Source organism: Pholcus phalangioides, unplaced genomic scaffold, assembly GCF_987345545.1.
Source record: "Pholcus phalangioides strain wild (caught in Gottingen) unplaced genomic scaffold, Ppha-v1.0 ptg000024l_1, whole genome shotgun sequence".
Classification (NCBI taxonomy): domain Eukaryota; kingdom Metazoa; phylum Arthropoda; class Arachnida; order Araneae; family Pholcidae; genus Pholcus; species Pholcus phalangioides.
The window spans coordinates 19,705,627-19,725,313 of NW_028301616.1; the positions used below are offsets into that span (position 1 = coordinate 19,705,627).

Below are 19,687 nucleotides of genomic sequence, written 5' to 3' on the forward strand. Positions count from 1 at the left end.
AATACAGGAAATTGAGTCCCGGGATTTTAGTCATGACCATACATCCAGTTTCTTTTGAGACAAGACAACAATTTTTGATGAAATTTCAAAATGATCAAATTTCTATAAAACTTTCAGCGCAAAAATTTTTAATTTACTTTTTAAATATACGCAAGACTTTTAAAATTATTATATTGTTTCAAAAGTTTAAAATACTTTCTGGCCTGCTCCCAGATTCGTTTTACTTGAACGTTGTGTTTACATTGTTTCGCATGTGTTGAAAACAGTTAGAAATGTCTAAGATTATTAAGTTTGCTAAGGCTATTCGTAGAAACTGGAAGAAATCGATATTCGGTTTTTCGGTTCTCGCTTATGGCGTTTCCTATGGTGTGGATAGATACAAGTGAGTTCCGGACTGTTTATAATGATGATGAAGGGCCGGGCTTTTTATAAGCTTTGTGGGGAAGCCCAGTGTGGAAAGCCCGTTTTATGGCCTGCTGCAATATCTGTGTACTCTATGCACACATACTCAGTCATAAGCTGACCGGGCTCTAACCCAGAGGCCCAGATTGGCCTTCATTTTAGTTACTTTATTTTTGCTTTGTATTTACTGTTGTACAACGAAAGGCACCGACTGGTTTTGACCTTCGGGTCCGTCACAAACCCTTGATATAAGGGGTGGGACTGACACGTCTCTAGCCTGGTTTCCCATTTTCTTGTTTCTTAAACTTTAAATTAGCTATAGTGGGACCTGTGAAGAATGCCATCAAGGGCCCTGGTGCAATATGGAGGAGCCATGCTAGGGGACCCATCTCCATGTATATTTGCTAATACACGTGAGTTAAGATTCGTAGTCAATTTACAGTACATTGGTTGCTTTATCTACCACCATGAAGGTTGCCCCCATGTCCCTAGGTTCAACTGGGGGGGGGGGGGGAAAGGATATTTTCCCTAACAAGCTTCACACGACCACAGACAGATGGCACCTTCATTTACAACCCAACTCATTAATGGCAGTGAATAGCAATGTAGCAATATGTTCAGAGTTGGTGTTTGGTGAAGTAGTTGCAGTACATTGGTTGCTACTGTGGTGATTGAGTAACAGATTCGCATTGCAAGGACTTGGATTAAAACTCCACTGCCACCACAGTGGTAGTCTGCTGAAGTTCATTTTCTGTGGTTCCCAACTTTCAGGCACGAATTTGAGCCTGTCTCCCCGTTAAAAAGTCTCGCCACAGAAAGCAACAGACCTACAAGAGTACAAATATTCAAACATTGCACTTTGCTCAGAATTTGTAATATGGATGGCACCACTAAAAAATTTACACACAACACTATATACACACTCAGACTGTTAGGTACACATACTCACACTTCCGGCACAACCCCAATCAGTAGTAAATTGCCCATGGCGATAGACCAGAGTTATGCTCGGTTCATCTGTTAACTAAGGAATCGGCTCCTAAGAAATTTAGCTGTTTCCTAAATATCTTTTTGATTTGTCAAGCATTGATATAATAGTTATATAATATATTAGGTATAATACCTAGCGTTGCCCGGGTTTTCTTCAATTACTGAGAGGATTGAAAAAGTGACAAACATTATAAAGGAATAAACTATTATATACATAATACTTTGCAGCATTAAAGAAGTGACAAACAATTGTAAAGGCATATGCATGTCAGAAATGCATTGCTAGGGAACCATGGTAACCAAAGTAAACATTCCGAAAGTGATTGTTGTGGCCGAGAAATTATTGTTGCCGAGAAATTATTGTTGCCAAACAGTTTTTCGTCCATTTTGGGCATTTGCCCAGCTCTGATGAACTTTTAAAGTAGCCTGCATCGTTCAAGTCCCATTTGATAAATTTGGTGACAATAAATCTAAAATTGTATATTTGTATAGAACATAGACACAGACAGACACACACACACAGAAAATCAATTTTATATAGATATAGGACATTCTCATGAAATTGGACTGAAAATAAAAATATATGTTACAAAAAAAAAAATTAACCAAGAACATTCTTAGGGACACTTCTTTACCTGCTAACAAATGAAATATGGCCAGCAATGAAGTTTGTTAGAAATTCATGGTGAAAAAATTTAATTCAAATTAAACCATGTTAAGAGATGGGCAAATCAGACGTGACATTTTGTTTGTTTCGGCACTTAATTTTATGCTTGACAAGCGCAACATGTTCCATTTATTTTGGTTCCATTATTTTCAAAAAGTAGCCAAGAGAAGGACATTTAATAAAGACACTCACCTCTTTTTCTCTGAATAAACCTAATTTATAAATTGATTTAAAATGAGGTTCAAGTGATTGCTACATTCGTCTACATAACCATCTCAATACAAAATTTGATAGGTGGCAACTGGTATTGTAGGACTTGAACCAATGTTTTCTGAATGGGGGGAAAAAACTGCGGAAAATTTTCATTTTCGTTATAAATTATCAATAAAAAATATTTAAAATTATGAAAAAGTTAAAATAGTAAAGTAAAACTGGTCTTACAAATATATATTATTTTAAAAAAAGAATATATTTTTACTGTAGGATAGAAAGTTATAATTTTAAAATTTTAAAAATAGGCTGGGAGAGCCAGGAGGACATTTCTCCTTAACAAATGAAAATTTGTTCAAGTAAATTTTAAAAATATATTGATGAAAATATTAAAAACAGAGTAGCGACTTTTCAGAAACTGGAATATAAATTGAAAGTGATGAAAACAGAAAAAGGCCTGTGTTTAATTTAAATTGCTGGGGACACAATTTAGGTCATTTCAGCCACCTCGTTGGGTGGGCATTTTGCCTGTTGTGGCCTTGTATTTGTATTTTCGTGAGAATCACCCATATAATATCCCTAATTCTACAAATTTATTGTCAGTTTAATGTTATATGAAATATGTTCATTTTAGTTTTTCCATTGTTTTAGGACATTCCAAATGATGAGAGCATATTGCGAAGAAGCAAAGGTGAGATGAAAATTGCAGTCAAGTAAATGAAAGAAATTGTATATTGCACATGCTTACAGTATAATTTAATTTCTCATACTTTTTTTTTTGCTTTTTAGAAATATGGAGATATGTTTCAACCTCAGCTGCAAAAGCCTCGTCATGTAACAGTTATTCTCAATCCAGTTGCTCATGATAGGTAATATAAATAAGTAGCAATGCTCATGCATGAAGCATTGTATTTCTCATAATACCAAAGTTCTGTCTTATCTCATTCTCCTATAACTTGTAATTTCGATGAATTATGTTAGTAATTGCATATAATTTAATCAGCATGCCATTATAAATCGGGGAGACACCAGCTCTTTGAACGTTTGTGTCTGGTCAATTCCCGGCATGCTGGGAAAGGCAAGGTTCAATAAACATCACAGAGAACATTCAATACTGAATATAAAAATTGAAAAAATGCATTTCATGTGATAATTTGATAATGATGCTCTAACTTAAAACATCAACCTAATAGAAACTACAGATGTACTGTATTCTGTGAATTCTTCCACATGTTCAGAGATTAAAGAAATACACTGTTGCTTTTTGGATTAAATTTTATTTTGCAATGCAATTCTTAAATTTTTCACTCTGCTCATCCGACTCTTACACACATGATCAAGATGAAATACAAAAATGCTTCCTAGCCTATTCATAAAATGTATTTAATCCATATAGTATACAGACATATGTGAACAAATATGCCTAGTAACGAACATTTTTAACAAATGAAGATTTGTTAGCAAAAGCAAAAGTAATGCTAGAATTACCTGAAAGCAGTTTGTAAAACAGAAAGGATTCCAGATGCAGGGAAAAATTTTCTATAATCTATGACTCTAATTTCTCAGCATTTTTGAAAATTTGGATATTCCTGCCATTCTGATCTCCCTTACTGCTTCCCATCCTTGTGGGATACTAATGTGCTGCCATTCCTGGCTAATGCGAGGTGGGGGGAGGTGGGGGGGGGGGGAGAGCTACTGCAGTTTTTTTCCTCTTGCACATTTTCTGTCAAAGCCTCTATGTAAATTTATTTTCTCCTGAAAAAACATTGGTACGCTTCTTCAGTTTTTTTTTCTGATAATTTAATATATTGAAAATCAATATCTTTCTTCTGTCTAGAAAATCCAAGTCCATGTATGAAAAATATGCAGCTCCATTATTGCATCTTGCTGGACTGAAAGTCAGCATCTTTCAGGTGAGAATTATTTGGCATCTAAGCATCCAGAATGCATTGTTAGATTCAAAGCTTTGCATTTGTTGTATTTGAAGATGTCTGACAAGTCAAAAACAAAGAATCTATTTTCATGAAAATAGCATTGCAAGAGATATTTTGGTTTGACCATTCAAGGATATACGTGGGATTGACCTTTGAAGGAGGACACGTTGGGGTTTGTGGGGGGGGGGGGGAAGAAACACACACAACCAATTTCTTACAGAGAATTTTCAGTTAACCTTCAAAAAACTTTTAAATTAACAGAAATTGATTAAGGTAGTGTTATTTTACCTCAATAGTTTATTATTTTAATTTAAAATTATTTTACAAAGGTATATAAAAATATTTTAAATTTTTAATGGTTTTAGCGGGCATGGACTCCCGGTGCCCCTTCCTGCATACCCCTCTGGGTCCAGTGAAATAACTTTTAGCAGAACATTGCATTGCTTCAGTTATATAAAGAAACAGCCTCTCTCAAGGCCCAGTTTTCTGAAATCGGATGAGATAGAGGCCTCTCTTAGTAAGGTACAGTAGATCTTGATAATACAATTGGGCCAGTCTTTGTCAATAAGCTATGATAGTTTGGTCACCCTTTGCTCTTCATGTACGTGAAGAAGTTTTTTTGACAACAATAAATTGCTGATGAATTAAATGTTTTTTGCTGCTGCAACCAAACAATTTTTTTTAACAAATACTCAAATTTGCAAATTCTCTTTGTCTCTGATGACATCTTCATGCTCATCTGCAAAAGCATTTCAGACTTTTGGTGATAATTTCCTTATCTAAGGGGTCATTCAAGTATTACATCAGCATCGAGAGGGGGGTAGGGTTTCAGATTTGCTGACTTTTGATGGCGAGGGGGAGTTCGAAGGTTGCTTATGTCATCAACCACCCTTTTTCAAGATGTGAAATATTCTAAGCTGCTGACAAGGGGAGGAGGGGGGGGGGTGTCAGTGTTTTGCTGACTTTTGCTGACGGGGGGGACGGGGGTCAAAAATGGTTAAAAATCTACTTACGTAATACTTGAATGGTCCCTAAAGAAAAAACATAGCAGTTAATAGACGGTTCTGGATAATAGAAGTTCTACTTATTTAATTTTATAAGGTGTTGTTGATATGCAAGCCTGTGCATTTTTTTTGTGTTTTTTTCGGAGTGAATGAAAGTCAGCTAAATCGCATAACTCATTGTGAATATACTTGATTTTCTAATATTAAATCCTTGTTTGAAATTTAGTTTATAAGTTTATAGATGGGTCAGTATTAATTTCAGACAGAAAATGAAGGCCAAGCAGTCGATTTGATGGAGATAATGAGTAATACTGATGCAGTCATCATCGCTGGAGGCAATGGAACTTTGCATGAGGTTATTTATTTTGATCATATTATGTGTAGCTAATTACACTAAATGACGTACATCTATATTTCATTTGTAAATTTGATCAAATAAAATAATAATTTCAATTTATTGATTTTTCTTTCATGAAAGGCGTGATTATAGAAGTTTTGTTTCTTTCTCTTTTTCAGGCTGTTACTGGCCTGTTAAGGCGACCAGAGTATGAGGTGAGGCATTCATAGTTATTATACAGTGCTAATTGATTGATGTATTTGGATTAATATGTATCATGCTATAATGGTAGCTATTGAGAATCACAGGAAAAGCTTAATACAAAGTTACTGATGGTTTTTTTTACCACATTGATAAATATGAAATACTCTAACACAGTAAAATAGTGGTGTTTAAACTTTTTCCAGTAGCCTCAAAAACCTCATGCAACTCCCCCCCCCCCCCCATGTTGTATTTTCATTAAGGCTATTGGGGAAAAAAAAGAAAAATGTGTCGTTGAATAGTTTTGGAGAAAATGATGGAAATCTTGGAACTTCTACAGGAAACCTCAGTAGGGCGTCATCACGGTAAAGCATCACGGGCCCCGGGCTAAGAGATGTTTTAAGGCTCTACCTGGAAAATTCTCGAGAATTTCAACCATTTCTGATTTTTGTAAGGCTCCCTCTTCTCTTGAGGCCCCCTGGGTCGTGCTCTGGTGGGCGTATGCATTAAAACAGCACACTGAATCTCAGTGCTTATTGTTAAAGTATCACTGTAGAAGCTTTTTTCTCTGTAATATCTGTATGTAATTCATATGACGCAGGATTTAAGAATTTTATGAGTGCTCTGTACATGCTCTAGATGTGTGTATCAATGTACAAGTTGTGTAATCATATTGTTTATCAATATTCATGCTGTTGTGTTTTTAATTTTTGACAATTATTGTTTTACAGACTAATAACACCTCAAATATTCCCATTGGGATCATTCCGGTTGGATTCACCAATTCAGTTGCTAGAGCGCTATTTAGTTCAAAAACTGAAAATGATGCTCAGTGAGTTTTCATTATGATTATTATTTGAATATATCATCTACCAATTTATTAATAATCAGAGCCACACACATAAATTCTCATTCACATTTTTCAACTGGTTAGAATATGATAGCCCACAAATATTTAGATTTATGATGTGCAGCTTATTAAGCTTTTATAGTCATCGACAATTGAAAGATAGCTCATCTGGGATCTAGGACTATTGTGAGTTCAAATCCATTCTCAAAATTTCATGCCAATCCATCATTCTTTTCATCATCATTGGCAATTTCAATAGGTGAATAGAATACAACCTGCAGCCAACAACTAACCAAAGCACGATAGTTCCTGCCAAGTCAGACCAAGCAATTAAATATAATCCATGATCTCTCAAATTTTTAATTTTGACAGCCGGTTAGGGTGGTTTGTAAGCAAATTGAAAGACATTTTTTTTGCTAGGCCATTTTAGATTTCAGAATTAATTGATTTTGGTCTGCTCAATTTTATAAGACCCCTTGAAGATGGCATCTACCAGTGTTGGAGAAATGTTGAGAATGTACTCAAACTCAGGATGGCATTTGCAGCCGTAAGAACTAATACTAAGGCCACAACTATATGGACATCAAATGTAATTAAAATACAGCAACCCAAAATAAGAGCATATATCATGTGAAAAAAATTAATATAAAAATACACTGCCCATAAATTATGGTCATATCGTATCTAAGTATGGGTAGCTTTTTGATTCCTCTCATTATAAGCATCATATCTTTTTTAAACATGTCAATTGCGCTAGAAATCCACCACTCCCAGAGGTAAAATATTACATTTATTCACAGCCTTATTAGAAAACAACTCCCTGCGACACACACACACTACAACCCGGAGTTGTCCCTTATTAAATGATACTGGTGTCCCAGAGGAATCTCTCTTATTTGCAAATTTTGTTAATTCTCTATCAATGAACCCCATTTATCTAAAACCATTAAATTTTAGGTAAATTTTGTAAATGTCTTTACAACCAACCAATATTCAAATTCATGAAAATATGAAATCTAAAAGTTTACTTGCCATATTATCCTTATAAATGTTGCTGTTACTTTTACATCAAAAAAAAGATAAAACATAATATTCATGTTTTTGATCCCCGGAAAGCTACAAGGGTTATAATTTCGTTATATGGGGGAAGGGGATAAGTGGTCAGTTTATGATACATATTTTTTCCATGTTATCTCTCAATAACATATTTCCACAATAAATAAAACCACTTATGGATTTTTCTGGAGCTTAATTAACTTTCCAGTATTATTGCTAATTCATATTTCCTTTTTGCAGGTGGCTGGCAGAAGCAGCAATGGCCGTAATCAGAGAATCCACTGTATTACTAGATGTCATGCGGATTGAAGTAAAGCTGTTAATATTGTAGTTTTGTGAAGAATATATTGTTATGTTCTTACTAGTTCTGAGGATCTAGTTGAACATGTTTCGGTGGGGGAAGAGTTTTCTTCCAGTGATCATCGTATCGTCAGATTTCACTGTAACTTTTCCTCGGGTAAGGTTGATAACAAAAGACTGGTTCCTTGTTTTCGGAGAACTAACTTTGATGTTTTGCGAAGAAGGTTAGCGGAAGTTTTCAAAGACCGGTTGGAATCAGTAGGGGTGGTAAGTCAATGGGAAGAATTTAGTACGAAGCTATCCTCTGTTTTGCACGACGTCATACCCTTTGTTCGAAAAAAGCGTGTTTGTACATCACACCCTCTATGGTTCACGGATAGCGTGCGGAACCTTTATCTTGAAAAGAAAAGAGCATTCAGAGAGTATAAAAGTGGACGAGGTGACCTATCATTGTTTACTGATAAAAGAAGACTGTTGAAGAAAGCGATAAGGGATAGTAAAAAGCAAGCTGAATCTAGGTTGGCAGATAACATTGGCTCTGACCCAAAATCATTTTTTCGATACGTCAATAATGGATGTAAGGAGACAGTTGGCCCCCTCTCGATAGGAGGCTCAAAAGTAGAGAGCAATGTAGGCATGTGTAGTGCTTTCAATGACTTTTTCGCGTCGGTTTTTAATGGAGATAATGATATTCGATATACGGGTGTTGCATGGGGTAATAAAACGCTCAACGATATTCAAGTGGAAGACGTGGAGGTCCTAAATCTTCTAAGAAATGTATGTGCAAGCAAAGCACCAGGACCAGATGATATCTATCCCAGGGTTCTCAGGGAAGGTGCTAATGAATTGTTGGGGCCAGTCGCACAGATATACAGGAGTAGTGTTGCTGAGGGTATCGTCCCGAGAGATTGGAAACTGGCTAACGTTGTTCCGATATTTAAGAAGGGTAGTAGAGAAGTGGTGTCTAATTATCGTCCAGTGAGTTTGACGAGCTCCCTCTCGAAAATTTTGGAAATTATCATCAAAAGGCAGTTTGTGAAGTGGATAGACGAGAATAATGTATTGTCGGATAATCAGCATGGGTTCAGGAAGGGGAAGTCATGTGTAACTAACCTCCTTTGCTTCTATGATTACGTGACTAAGGCTTTGGGTAAGAGCAAAAATGTCGACGTTGTTTACCTTGATTTCCAGAAGGCATTCGATCGGGTCCAACATGGCAAACTCTTGAAGCGTTTACACGAGATTGGAATAGGGGGCAACTTGCTGAATTGGATAGAATCGTGGTTAAGAGATAGGTCGCAACGAGTTATGGTGAACGGGGAATTCTCTGGTTGGACAGACGTCACAAGTGGAGTTCCTCAGGGAAGTGTCCTTGGCCCCATACTTTTTTCACTTTTTATCGACAAACTCGATCAGGGTATCGATGGAATTACTAGCAAATTCGCAGATGATGTGAAGCTAATTCGGGTAATCGGAAATGAAAGCGATAGGGAGTTGTTCCAGACCAACTTAAACAAGATTGCAGCATGGGCAAATGAATGGAGCATGACGTTTAGCGTAGATAAGTGCATGGTCGCTCATTTTGGTTCGAACAACCCACGGTTCTCTTACGAGTTGAATGGTGTCACTATCCCGGATGCAACTAGAGTCACCGATTTGGGAATTCTCATTGACGAGCGACTTAAGTTTTCTGAACATTGTTCAGCGGTTGTCAAAAAAGCGAATAGAATGCTTGGTCTCATTTTCAAAAAGGTCTCTTCGCGTTCTCCTAAAGTCATTCTTCCGCTTTTTCGAGGCTTAGTTCGTCCTGGACTGGAGTATGCTGTAAGGTTTTGGAGACCATACCTACAGAGGGACATAGACTTGGTTGAAGGGGTGCAGAGAAGAGCTACGCGTGTCCTTATTGGCACACAGGGATTGAGTTATGAAGAAAGACTTCATTTTTTGAATATGTTTACATTGGATGAACGCAGGTGTCGAGGAGATATGATCGAAGTGTTCAAAATTTTCAATGGGATGGATAGGATGGACCATGAACTTTTAGTACACCGCCAATCGACTGCTTTTACAAGGGGACACCAGTATCGATTGGTGAGGGACAATGCAAGATTATGGTGTCGTAGGGAATTTTTCTCCAATAGGGTTGTTAATAAATGGAATAGCTTACCCCCGGAGGTAGTAAGTTGTAACACAATTGACACGTTTAAAAAGAAATACGATAAACATGTTGGGGTAAATCGAGAAGCTATCCATTCTTAGAATAAGACAACCATAAGTATTCTTTATGGGCATTGTATAATATTTTATCATGTGTATATATTGTTTGTAATTTGTGTTAATTGCATTTTTAATTGGGTTGCTGTATTTTTGAAACATATGACATCCATATTTTTATGGGCATCTTTTTATCAGCCACCTCGTTGGGCATTTTGCCTATTGTGGCGTTGTATTTGTATTTGTATTTGTATTTGTATTTGTTTTAAGTGCATTTTATAAGTAAGAGCCATTTGGCTTTTAAAAAAAACAATTATAATTTGATAAATTTAATGGATGCACATTAACTTTTGCTTGTTCTTTGGGAATTTAAATACAAAATTTCAACAGCATAATCACCATTTACTTTTTGCAACAGTTCCTAATGATGAGTGTAAAATTCTGCTGGTTGAGAAGTATGTTTGTCAATCAGGGTTCCCAGCAACTTAGAAAGTCAGGGAAATGAAAAATGGTCAAAGAAAATGTAAAATATTTGGCAGAAATCAGGGAAATTTCCAAATATTTCATAAAAGTCAAGAAAAATTAAATTTCTGTGAAGAAAAAAAACTTTAAACTCGAAAAACAATTTGAAATTTGAAAGGTGAATGAATTTTGAATTATATTTCTTCCAGAGTTTTAATTAGGGAAATGATTGAGCAGTTTTTTTTTTTTTGCTTGGAACTCTGTCAATTCAAAAAGACAAAGTTCAAGCAAATTGAAAGGGTGGCTCTTGGGGGGACAACCCCCCTCCCCAATATCATAAGTCTACTTTGAAACTGCTCAGAACTACAGTTGAATTGGCTGAAGATTTTATGCATAGCTTTAAAAAATATCTAAAGTGTGAGAGAAAAAATGATGACTGCATATAGGGAGAGAGAAAAAGAGAAAATATATTAATGTAAACAATTAATACAGTTTTTTTTTTTCACTTTTTTTTAGCCAATCGGCTCTTACTCTAGAAATAAGCCTTCTACATTTTTCAAATATGCAATCTTCTCTTAGCTACATGTTGCAGGTGTGAAGAGTCCATTAGAATTTATGTCTCGGATTTAATACAGGATGTAAATAATTTAATTATAAAATTTAATTAGCAAATTAGATGTTAAAATTTATAAACATTTGTGAACAAATACCTAATTGGGGGTTTTTTGTGATCTCTAGAAATTTGCATTCTTCAGTTGAGAGTTTTACTGAATTTAATTTTTACGTTCCATGGGCATAATCAAATTTCTGATACAAACTCTGTAAACATCTCCAAATTGTTTTCCAACCACTGGAATCAGAGAGGAGAGACCAATACATCAAATTACTTTTATAATCAGGCCTTTATAATTCCAGAAATACAGTTTTGAAATAGCAATTCAGTTTTCTATCAAGATTTCACTCACTGTCCACAAAGCTGCATCAACACAATTAACATAGAAAAAATCTTTAGTGCATAAGACATCACTATCTCCAAACTGGGCTTCAATTTTGATAAAAGTAGGGAGCAATGTACACTCACATCCAGTGAAGTCTTCTGATGTATTGGTCTATTCTTTCTGATTCCGGCAGCCGAAGAACTTTTTTTTTGGAGTTGTCAAAATGGAATTTTCAACAGAGAAGAATTATTTAGACATTTGAAGAGGCATTTAATCCTCTTTTGTCAAAGTTTTTAACCTCTTACCTGGGTTCGGGCAACTGATAAGTGCAATATTTGTGATTAGACAATTTTTTTTGTGATGAGAAAAACTTGTTTTGTTTTCACCTTAAAGGCAAAATTGAGTATCTTTTTTATTGATACAATGCACAAAATTAAACAGGTGGAAAAAAGACTTCCATTTTTTTTGTGCATTTTTCTGAAACATTCCACAGCTAAGGGGTCAATAGGAGAGTGTTCAAGAAGAACTTTTTGGGAAATGAAAATGTAAATTGCAGCAGTGCTATAAAATTGGACTTTCTGACTTAAGTGTTATTCATATTGGGCTCACAAGTTCCCGGGATGTTTTAATTTCTTGAAAAAAAAATGCATGTGGATTGACAAACTCCAGTTGCCACAACAACTAAAAAATAAAAAAATTTTCTGCAAAAAAAAAAGGAGTCCAGGGATGACACAAAGTTTTATGACTTCTCTTTCAGCATTTAAAAGGTCATTAAGCCCTAGAAAAGTTAAAAAAAAAAAGCATTACTAACGACTGCTTGTCTTAAAGAAAAACCATGTATAGCTTTCCAAAGAAATTTGGCTGGCACCTAATTTTTTTTTGATTTGTCAAGCCCTGGTGTATGTTCATTGGGTGGAATTTTGCATTTTTGGTTCATTTCCTAAAGATTTTTTTTATTTTTAGATCGGTGAAGAAAAGCCATTCTTTGCCTTAAGTAGTTTTGAGCTTGGTGCATTTCCTGATATTGAAATTGATCTGAGCAAGTATGAATAAATTTTTTTATATTTTATCAGAATTTCTTTTCTGAATATTTTAATGTGATGTAGTATATTGAATGCATAGGTAAACAATTGATGGAGAATGGGAAAAAAACCCTAAAAAAATTACAGTTACTACAAAATGAAATTTTCCACTTTGTATGAACATCAGTTGTTAAAGGGGAAAAAAAAAATCAAATTCAGTGTTAACGATTAAGTTTTTAAGTTTATTACAAATTATTATTGTTTTATGCAGGTATTGGTATCTGGGACCATTGAAAGCTAGATTTGCTTATTTATTGCGGTCTTTGAAGGTAAATAAATAAATGTTATTGATTTTTTTTTTTTAATTTTATTTGCGCATCATTTCCATTACATATTTATTTTTAAAATGTATTGACATTGTTTGTGTGGAAGCTAGACTCAAAGGTTTCCAGGCACAGTGAAAATAAGTGTATGAGTATTGCACTGTTAGTTTGCGACAATAGAAGCAAATTAATTTCATGTTTTTTGGATCTTAATAAAAAAAATTGGATCTTGATAAATCATGGAAAATAAATCGTTTAAAAAAATTTTAGCAATTTTTTTTTTGTTGAAGGTTTACAATTTTTGTTCTGTGAATTCTGTTAACTAAAGAAATGTTTAATGTGCTCAAACCAGTGGTTCTCAAAATTTTCACATCACAGAACACTTAAGAGTTCACCTAACTCCTTATACACTAAATGCCCCCATCTTCTGGCAGATACACGTTAGGGGAGGGGACCACATGTTTAAACAACCAAGATGATTTGTAAAGAGTATAATGTGTTTCGAATATGCAACTAAATTTAGTATGTTATTGCAATACTAGTGCATAAGTATCACATGTAAATTTTTTTTTCCACAGAAAAGTCTTTATATAGAGGACATCTCCATTGAGTATATTGCTGCGTGTGATGGATGTTCACGTTGTTACATGCAATCACTTGCTGCGAGGAACAATAATGTAATGAAACAAAAGAGATGGTGGGGCAGTTTTCTTCCCAGGTCAAATTTTGATAGTTAGTATCAAATTTTTTCATTTCTTCAAATATTTTCAACATGATATTAATTTGATCAGTATTACTGTCAGATCCACTTACAGCAAGGTTGAAGAGAAATGCAAAGATATTTATTACAAGAATGTTGTCATTCCTATACCTCAGTAATTTGAGCCTTCTTCTCAATCAAGTAGAAATGGAAAATGAGGGAAAACAAAATTCAATTTAATTATGTGAAATAAAATTTTATACAATATCATATCCTATCACACTTTAATACATTTAAAAGTCATTCCTTTGATACTTCATGTTTTGTAATATGAACTAATTGTATAGCTTGTAAGTAACACAAGTATCTGAGTATCAAATGTGTTCTTAGGGAAAAACCCTAATCCATTATGTATAGCAAGGTTCTCTGCTAGCAAAATTATATTTGCTTGGGAAAAGTAAAGAGATCATGGAGCTAATGGAAAAACTTGCATCCAAAATACAAATTTAAAATTGCTTTGGATGCCTTCTGGGTGAAAAAAAGAAGGAATTATCAATTGTATCTTTGTATTGTAACAAGATATCTGCCGCTGAGATTTGTAGGTGAGATAAAAAGGTGCTGAATGAAAAAATGATAATGTTTGATTAAAAATAGGTTGAAAATTTTGTTCAGTATTTACACAGACTTTTTAAAATGGTGAGCTGGGTATGTTTGAGTTCTCAAGTGTTTCAAATGAATACAGTGTTCTTCTTAGAGCCAATTCAGGCTATCTGGAAAAGATTTGGTGTTATCATTCTCAATGTACAAGGTCCTACCCAGATGTTTCTTCCTACCCACCTTGACCTGTCTGTGAAAAAATTCTACTGAGAAGTATGGAACACACACCCAAATTCAATAGTGATTGATTATCTCATATACTTACTTCATATTTTTCTTTCCAGATGCCATACCTGTAAAAGACTACAGTAATGTTATCAATGAAGATTGTGGTGTTTGGCATTCTGTGAAGTCGTCATTTTTGAATTTTTTCATCACATCAGGATCAAGATACTTTGGCATCATACCTGTGGGTCATTTGCTGTTATGATTATGTAAATTCATGTCTCCAAGAGTCATTGTCATTTGCTATCATGTTGAAAGTACAGTAAAACCTCTTTTTTGCTGACACCGGTGGGATAAAAAAAATTCCTCCTTAAAAGAGGGATGACAGCATTCTGAGGGATGTCCCTTAAGAGGGGTTTTACTGTATTCTAATTTTTTTGCATGTGTAGAGCATGAACAAAAATAACTTTGTTGTTAATATAAGCACATATATCAATCACGCCTATTTTAAAAATTTAACTTGTATGAAAGTGTTCCCACGTGCCTAATTTTAAAAGAGGAAAAAAAGAATTTCAAAATATAAATGTACCTAGTCAAAGCTACATAACTATTTTAATGAAATATGGGCAGTAACCCCCCAAGTCAATATGATACTCGCTTACGGTAACAAAGTATGATTAGATGTGCAGCATATTTTATACCTAATTTGTCCTTGTTGGAATCTTTTCTGATACGTAGTTACAACAGAAATGGTAATTAGATGATGGTAGAACATCTTGCTACCACAGAAAGTCCCCCCACCTCCCAGGGGTTAGTGCAGCAACCTCTCAGAGAGACAGATATACAGTTGGGAGCCTCTATTTAACAAAGTCCCATGTTTCCATTTAGAAAATTCGTTAAATAAAAATTTGCAAATTAAGTTATAGAAACATGACAAAAACAAAGACTAAAACTTACCTATCCACTTCATTGACTTTGACACACATTCTAAACAGTAAAAAAGTCTGTAATCCTACTTTATTTATCTCTTATTGCTAGACAGCAAATTTTACAACATTTTTAAACATTTTTCTCTGTATAACACAAAACTTTGCTGGAAAGACGACTTTAAGAATTGCTTTCTCTCTCTCAGCTTTCCGTGAATAGGTTAGCTGGTTATTCACTCCTTCTCTGTGACTTTATGGTTGATTTCTTTTTTGGAACTTAAACAAATGAAAAGTTGCGAAACATTGCCAAAAAATGGAAATTTAAAAAATAAATTAGTCTGTGATTGAATAGAAAATTTTGTTAAATGGAAGTTCATTGAATGGAGACTCGACTGTATATATTAAATTCAAATACTGTGGCTCTGAATCGCCAATAAGCTATAGGCCTGTTCTAATTATCTTAATGTGTGAAAGATAACTGTGGTATGATAAAAATGGTGAAATGAAATATTCTTTTAAAAATTGTTCAGGACAATTATTGATGATGCTAATAGTGGTTGTCTGATTTTGTAGCTATTAAACTTCTTTGTATGGATGTTTCATTCTGCGGTGCTAGTTAAAGGCTCACCACGATTTTTAAAGATTGAAGGTGGCACTTCAATGTAACCAAATATTAGAAAGATATATAAATTTGCTTAGAATTTCTGGGCTGAAGATTAAGTTATACTTTTAATATTAGCCAACAAAAATATCGATGAGTTCCTGTATCCTGTATGAGTATTTTAATCACACATATTTAAATATCACATTTTTTTAGATCAACTGTTTTCAAAGTGTGCATCGTGGATCCTAAGGGCATCAGCACCTTTTTTTCAGAGGCATCACAGAATATGATTAGGTGACAGTATTAATGTGGACATTTTCAGTGCTTTGAGGTGTTTTTTTTAGACTACAGTAGAATCTGGGCTATCCGGCCTAGTCTCTTGGCACCATGACATCGCCAAATCATCAGAGCTGTTGCCAAACTTCGCTAAGTTTGTTGTCAATTTGGCAATAACAGAGGAATGTGTTAATTTTCATTTTTACATAAAATAATGGTTATTTATAGGCAAAAGATCACATGATAAGTGATAAATAAGAACTATTTACATAATTTTCATAACATTTATATTCTTGGACTTCCTTTTTCTGTAATACATTTTTAAAATGTACAGTACATGACAAACATTCACATTATGTATACATTTATGTATAAAGTACATTACGTTTATGTGTAAAGTACTGACCTGTACCAAGAGCTCACAAAATATGATTAGGTGCAGTTTTCTGTATTAAAATGGTGGTTTTGGTGGTATGGTAGAGGATAGGAAAGAGAAGTCAGTATTTATAGAACTCTGCCTTTTTTTTAATGTTATCCGGCCTGCCCTTCTGCCACATTAGACCTGATAGTCTGAATTCCACTGTATTTAGGCGGAGCTTTTATAAACATGGTGTTGTCAAGGAAGCCATAGGTTTAAAAAGCTTGGAAACCACTGTCTTAGATATATGTTCTAAATATGTTATAACTATATTTTTCTTAACTTTTCTATTTAATACCTTACTTGCAGTCATCCAAAGCTTTATGGCTGAATTGGCAGCGCAATGACATTCCAATAAAGGAGTTCATGAAGTCAGGGTGAGTAATTTTAAAGGCCTTTAAATTTCTCATCTTCTGGAATGCATATTTCAGAGTTCCACCATTCGTACAACCATAACACAGCCCTCATCATAGTGTAACTAGCATTCAGCCGATTATGCTTACATAATATTTCATGAACATATGAATAATTTTTTGATCATTCTGTAACTTTTCAAACATTACCATACTGAGTTTTATGGTCACACAAAACTTCAACTTCTTATCAGTGACTGTACATTTAAATTTTACAATGTTAATGTAAATTGAATTGCCCTAATTAATTCAATTTACTTTTATTGTAATTTCTTTATTATTACTATTATTGAATTAGTTAAGTCACCATTTAATGAGTAACATTCACAAAAATTTATACTATTCAAATGCAGTTTTCATTAAGTGATTAGAAGGGAAAAAAGTGGTTTTTCAGATACTGATAATGCTTATTCATATTGTAATCTTTAGCTTGGCATATCATGGTAAGGAGCCGATTGAGAAAATGCTAGATGATGGCTTTCCTGCTCGAGAGATTATTTTAAAACCTGATGAAACTTTAGAAGTAAGGATTTTTGTTATCAATATTTTGTAAGTTTACTAAGAAAACTGCCTGCAGATCATATGTGAATTTATTTTGTACAATGGTAGCTTTTCTTTGTATGTTAAATCAGCTCCTTAATTCCACACTTGCCTAGTTTTTCATTTCAGATAGTTGGCAGCATGGTGACATAATATGAATTTCAGATTGTGTGCCTTCTCTGTGTAAATTGTTGTTGTCCTATAGAATCTCACTCTCTCGTTTTCTTGCTATATTCATGTATACATTTTAAATAAGTTTTATAATTATTCAGTAGTTCTTACACAGACACACAATTGTGTTCTTAAGTTGTAAAATAAAATGTTAATTTCTTGTTTGTTAATGTTTTGATTTCATGAAATACAATTTAATTATAAAGTCATGAATAAATGAAAGTCATGAAATGATACAATCTCAGCAACATATGAAGACATTACATGTATGACACATTACATGCACAGTTAGATTACACCAAAATACAGTTCATACACAGCCACCCCCCCCCCTTTTTAAAGTATTAAATCGCCCAATGACAACACAGAGGTTGTGTACAGTGAGTAAATTAACTTTAAGACAATGAGATTTGAATTTTGAATATCTCTCACCTATGCCTGATCTCAAAACACAACAAAGTGCCATAACTGTTGTCACTGAGAATCTAGTTTATCTGATTAGATCTAGTTTTTTTTTTTTTTTTTGCATATGAATGCATGTATTTTCTTTATTTTGTTATTCTTCCAGCCAAAATCCCATTCATGTTATGTTGACGGTGAGAAACACGAAGTCCAGAAAACATGCGTGAAGTTGATGCCAAAGCATTTGACTGTATATGCCTGATTATGTCTGTGGTGCTCTTGTACATATATATCTCTAAAATGTAAATAAAAAAATACATTTAATTTATCACTTAAATTTTTTGTGCAATTTTAAATGTTTGGTACTGCTTAGTATGATTCGGGTACAATGGGATGATTTTAACCCTCAAACTACATGACTTAATTAGTTATAGATTTTTTTAAATGTGTAATAATTTTTATTTTCATGTACAGTAAAACCTGTGTATAACAATATTGCCTATAGCGATAAACCTGCCTATATTTTGATGGTGGCAGCAGAAGTCTGATGCTTCTTCTTTGGTTAAAAATAGTAGATCATATTATTGTTACTCTTCAACCGCTGCTACTTTACCACATACCAACTCCAGTAATATATCGCCATGCAGCAATTTCCAACCAGTGGAGTTGGGGGGCAGAACAAAGGCGCCATCTATCAGTGGTCGCCCCATACTCGGTAGGTAAAGAACTTGTTTCTGATGTTTTCTTACCCAGACTTGAACCCGTGGAACATGATGATAACCTTCATAGTAGAAGACGAGTGCCTTGCCTCTCCGGCATCACAGCTGATGACATCTGTGAGACATAAAAAATATATATACATCACAAAATATCCTACTTTTCATTCGCTTCAAAGATATTTGTATTTGATACACCAAAAAGTTTATAATAATTATTTAATTTAATAATATATATAATACAGAATATAACAATAAAATAACAGCTGAGATTCTGCAGCAAACATAACATACCAACTGGTATTATGGCACATAAAATTTACACCAATATGCAGCATAAAAATAAAAAGTATTTACCATCAAACTATATATTTTGATGATGCATTCCGATTTTGAATCAATGACCGATTTCACTTCTAGAACTATAACAGATAATCTTGTTTTTATTCGGTAGGTAGAAGCACAATTCTCAACTCAAATTTGGTTCTTGAATGCACAGTATGAGAAGAGTATGTACAGGGTGTCCATAATTAAAAGACCCTATTTTAAAGTAGCCTACAGGCGAAACCAGTCATCAGAAAAGTGCGAAATTTTGTGGACGACTCCATGAAGTGATGAGAATTTGTTTCAGCGGAAAAAACTAGTTGCACATGTCTCCACCAGAGGGCGTTTCACTTTGAATACCTGTAGTAAACATGTAAATTTATGTAATGTCACGCAGCAAATGTTATAAAACCTAGAAACATTCGCGGAGATCTTGTTTCTCAATGTGTTTGCTGCTCACAATGA

At 34.2% G+C, this 19,687-nt stretch overlaps 1 protein-coding gene across 1 annotated transcript; it reads left to right on the forward strand.

Annotated features, from left to right (window-relative positions):
• The first annotated feature begins 219 nt into the window (after positions 1-219).
• Positions 220-18,519, forward strand: Mulk (acylglycerol kinase-like protein Mulk). Its single transcript, XM_089250914.1, has 15 exons — positions 220-382; positions 2,921-2,960; positions 3,059-3,138; positions 4,107-4,182; positions 5,470-5,562; positions 5,724-5,759; positions 6,477-6,577; positions 7,892-7,961; positions 12,529-12,608; positions 12,859-12,916; positions 13,489-13,642; positions 14,552-14,676; positions 16,966-17,033; positions 17,499-17,592; positions 18,349-18,519. Exons 1-15 carry the CDS (start codon positions 273-275, stop codon positions 18,442-18,444), a joined length of 1,281 nt encoding a protein of 426 aa, XP_089107040.1. The 5' UTR covers positions 220-272; the 3' UTR covers positions 18,445-18,519.
• The last annotated feature ends 1,168 nt before the right edge of the window (positions 18,520-19,687 follow it).

Excerpts from the sequence above, each read along its gene's own strand:
- Mulk (XM_089250914.1), top strand. The coding sequence starts at position 273 with ATGTCTAAGATTATTAAGTTTGCTAAGGCTATTCGTAGAAACTGGAAG. Across the intron at positions 14,677-16,965 it reads GATACTTTGGCATCATACCT|TCATCCAAAGCTTTATGGCT; the intron begins GTGGGTCATTTG and ends CCTTACTTGCAG. Across the intron at positions 17,034-17,498 it reads AAGGAGTTCATGAAGTCAGG|CTTGGCATATCATGGTAAGG; the intron begins GTGAGTAATTTT and ends TGTAATCTTTAG.